The sequence below is a fragment of the Penaeus monodon genome, chromosome 15, assembly GCF_015228065.2.
Source record: "Penaeus monodon isolate SGIC_2016 chromosome 15, NSTDA_Pmon_1, whole genome shotgun sequence".
NCBI lineage: Eukaryota > Metazoa > Arthropoda > Malacostraca > Decapoda > Penaeidae > Penaeus > Penaeus monodon.
The window spans coordinates 8,111,555-8,116,060 of NC_051400.1; the positions used below are offsets into that span (position 1 = coordinate 8,111,555).

The following is a 4,506-nucleotide window of genomic DNA, read 5'->3' on the forward strand; positions in this document are numbered from 1 at the left end:
TTTACATAATGGACTGGAAACCATCTTAGCACATGTAATATTTTTGTACATTCATATATGTATCACCTAATTTCATTTTTTGTCATCCAATTATTCACTTGCTTCTATATACAAATTCTGTATAAACTAAAATATTTTTTGAGGATACATTATATAAACATTCTACACTGAAATACTGATATATTTAAGTTTATTCATATGTTTAAGCTATAATTCAAAATTATTACAGGTATTTTAAAATTAATGTATACTGTATCTATATTTAAAGAAAAATATATTTCAATAGGGTTGCTGCATACATTCTACTTCTCTTTTACTTTGAATATGAATACTAAAAACTGTTACTGCACAACACAAACTTGGCACTTCTTGTCATCATATCTCAAGCTTACACTAATGAAATCTTCAAGAAAGATTCTATACTCAGCTATACTATGGCCTTTGCTATTCATACTTGATATAGCTATGGTAAACAAATCTCAAAAAACATATCCTAATAACATAGCTTCTTGACCCCCATAGCTCCTTATTGTCAAGTAAGAAATTAATCCAAGCTCTACCTTGCTAACTATACATTCCAGTCACTTGTTGGCCTTCAGTGTAAAGCATGATGGGGTTACTGCATTCCTAGTCTTAACAACTGCAGAATGCTTTACATCGCAATTTTTTTCTATCATTAAATTCTAGACTAGGAAAACACCTGATTCATATCATCAGCTCAAGCAGTGTCATTAGATCACAAGTGACATTATATCAATATGAAAAATGGGATTTTCTCTACCATTTATAAACCATATTAATCACAATTACAAAAAGACAATATATCAACATTACTTTCCTTTCTCTAACCTCAATTCCTGAAACTGTAGGTCTTAGAAAACGTAAAAAAAATCTAGGAGTTCCCTTTCATCACATAATTAAAGGAAATTTATACAGGGTCATATCTGAGGAAAAGTGAATATGTTCATATGTACAGGTTACAGATTACATAAATCAAAACATCTGAATATCAAAGTATGCTGTGATCTTTTAACTAGCAATCCTGTAGTTTTATTCAATAAACAATTCTGAAAGCTCAAAAAATGACTTACAGATACACCTTAGATAATACCAAGCAACTTAATACTCAGCTTTCATATCTATGATCTACAATCAATCATTTCCAGTATACTGAAAAGAACAAGCTACCTCAAATCAAGGGAAAAAGATATATTCATCACATATCTACAGAAGCCTCTACAGGGAAACATGTTTGGGTAATATTTGAATAAGAATGAGTATATTCATAAATATACTGAGGGGATTATAGAAACCAAAATCTCTAAATAACATGTTATTTTCTGACCCTTTAACTAAGAAATTACTTTATTCAGTAACCTACTTTGAAAGCTCAAATACTAACTGACAGACAGAGCTCAGATAACTTGGAGCAGTTAATCCCTGGCTTTCATATCTAAATCTACATTTAACTAATCATTTCTAACAAATTGATGAAAAGAACACCCAACCTTAAATCAATCTTAGAAACCTAGAAATATTAAAAATTGTAAGTATTTATCCATTTTCTAAAATCAATGACAGATGAATGAATTGAAATCAAACCAGCATTAAATTATTTCCTAAATAGCTATAGAAAAACAATGAATCAAAGTTTTATCCTAATTTCATGTATATAACAGAGGGCATATAAAAGTACCAGTACATGTGCACTGAACATATACTTTCACATGTATGTTAGTTATCTCAAAGGTCTAATCACATACTCTCCCTCTCCAGCTCATACGAGTTGAAATTCCATTAAATCCTCAAGTGTGTGTCTTCATCTAATCATCACAGAGTTTAATATTTATATTTCTTCCCAGAGTTACACATATGTGAATAAATATCCATAAGATTAATATAATTAGGATGTTGTTTTAGTAAAGCAAAATATTAAATAATTAAAAAGTAATTATAATGCAGAACTCAAAGAGAAACAAAAGCAAAGCTATAATGCCCAAATCCAAACTTGATAAATAAAATGCGACCGAACCCGTTCCTAAATAGGCCTATAACCTCGTCAGGTGGTTCCTCACACCCGGTCTCTTTATTTAACCCTATCTTTCCTCTTTTTACCCTAAATTAAACATTTCCGGGCATATTACATACTTCTCATCACTAAAAGAAACACGTCCAGTATTAGAAAACATTGATATATAATTACTGGAAATAATAATTCGCTTTTATTAATATAATGCAAATCCATGGTTGGGTTTTTGTACTAAGTGCCGAGACGTGATTTCCCTCTGAAAGCCCAGAGTAATAATATGTTTGCTCACATTAGCATCGAGATTGGTGTTTATCAGCTTGCAAATTAACGATCCGCAGTAATTTATGCAAAAGTGGCCCTATTTTACTCACAAATGCCAATAATAAGACGGAGCGCCGCATCGCGTCCTCGCACAGCCACGTCTGACCCAGGCTGATTGGAAAATGAAGACTTTTGGCAAACGACGATGGAAGTGACTTCTTGGTTATTTTCCTTAACTATTTTTTATTTTCCCTTCATATTTTTTTTGCGCATATTTATTTTATTATATAGCTAAGAAGAGCCAGAGGTAATCCAAAAGTATTTGTAAATTCATATGGTTTGAGGGCATTCTAGGGAATTTCCCCTGATTATTATTCACCCCGGATCTTGAAATTACAGGTGTTTGAACAGGTTTTTGAACTTGTTTTCAAGGACACAATCCACGTCGTTATAATATTTTTGTTCTTTGATAAACTAAAAGTGTATATCGTAGAGATTTGTTTCTTTTCTACACTGTGTAAGGAAATTCATCTCTTCATTTTACATGTTATAAAGATAAGACATACACTGAATTAACATGTTTGATCATCCTCGTAATTATGCTTCAAAACAAAAATAAATAATAAAACATCTCTTCCGAGCGCAAAATCCAGTCCTAGAAACATCCCTGTAGCCCCTCAGGAAACAATATTTTTTTCCCAGATTCCCCCCCAAAACTACCCAAATTCCCCTAGATCTGCCTCGAATCTCCCCCAGAGAGCGGCCGAATTTCCCCTGCATCTCTTATGTTTACTTGTGTCACAGAAACAGCTGGAGGCAGTAGAGAGCGACGCTGCCAATGCAATTTTCTCTGATTTTATCGTCGTTTCTTCTTATTCTCCCTTCGTAAGCCGGGGGATTTACATGGCCACGTAATTGGGCTTTGTTATTTGTCTTTCATTCGCAAAAGGAGGGAGAATTTCTGCCGAAAATGGAGCCTGTGATGGTCCTGTCGCTCCTCTCCTTTGCCATGTTGGTTGGTTGTTACTCGGCGGGTTCCATCCCTCTCGTCATGACCATGTCTGAGGTAGGTCAATTCTGGCTCTTATTGGAGGATTTAGCCGTCTTTTGCACGGTGATGTGTATGGTGCGTGTAGTGTGATGGTGTGACAGTGTGTCGTTCGTGGGAAATAAGGGGCTTATGTTGACACTTTTATCACGCTCTTCAGTTACACACCGCGGCTCAAGGTCGTTATGTGCACCAAGTGACAAGAAGTGATTTATTTTTCTTTTATTATCAACTTTTATTTATTGCAGTTCGAGGTCGATTTTTAGTGTTAGTTTCCATTTTCTAAGAAAAGCAAATAAGTTAGGTAAAAAGGAAATTATTGGAGTAGTATCCACAGCAAATTCTATGATTCTATGCTTAATGAGCCAGTATGCTGGAACATTTTTCATAATTGCAAAGCTATAAGTAAGGTTTTGCTATGAAGATGCTGTCTAACATGATGGGGAATAGATTATTGTTATAGTATTTTTAATGTTTTCTGTGGCTGCATTCAAAAGTTAGACACCTCGTAGCCACAAATCATATCTGGTAGAGCAGATGGAAGTGAAAGTTGTCAGTGTAAAACTACAAGGAACTTGCAGTGTGATAAGTTTGAAATTTCTTTATAATAAGAATGGTATCTTTAATTATCAGAATGCCTGTGAGCTCCTGTTGCTGTTACTAGAATGAAATTTCTAATTGACCGAGCAAGAAGCCTTGACACACAAGAGACAGTGCAGTGTAAATAGAACCATTATAGCATTGTGTGAATTATATCTGTTAAGGATAACTTTGATTTTAATAAGGGGTGATATTAAAGAAATCAACATCAAAAAGAAAAAGGAATGACCTAAACAAATTTAGATAATGCTCAATACAGTTGTATATTTCCTTCCCATTTCTACTCCTTCTTAATGTTCTCTTCAATTGAACAAAGTCCCAAGGCTGCCTGATATTTGATTAATAGTTTGTTGAGAAATTTGGTTGCTTATAGACAACTGAGTACATTATTTATAGATTACAAATATACAGATTTTGGCATTTTAACTATGAAGTAATATTTGGCATATGAAAATGTTTGCTAACTATCACATTCAGGGTATCTTGTACTGTGGTAGGACATCTATGAGCACTTAAAAGATACAGCCCTTCAAATATAAGATACAATTCCCTTTTTAGCGTCATTGCT

At 33.7% G+C, this 4,506-nt stretch overlaps 1 protein-coding gene and 1 pseudogene across 1 annotated transcript in view; one reads left to right on the top strand and one right to left on the bottom strand.

Annotated features, from left to right (window-relative positions):
* Nucleotides 1-452, bottom strand: part of LOC119582200 — a 13,122-nt pseudogene extending 12,670 nt beyond the window's left edge.
* A 2,815-nt stretch (nucleotides 453-3,267) lies between these two features.
* The window catches only part of LOC119581726 (zinc transporter ZIP9-like), a gene marked incomplete at its 5' end in the record, with an annotated part of 10,719 nt that continues 9,480 nt past the window's right edge, over nucleotides 3,268-4,506 (top strand). Inside the window, 1 exon segment of the mRNA XM_037929853.1 lies at nucleotides 3,268-3,356. Coding sequence (XP_037785781.1) covers nucleotides 3,268-3,356 — 89 coding nt within the window.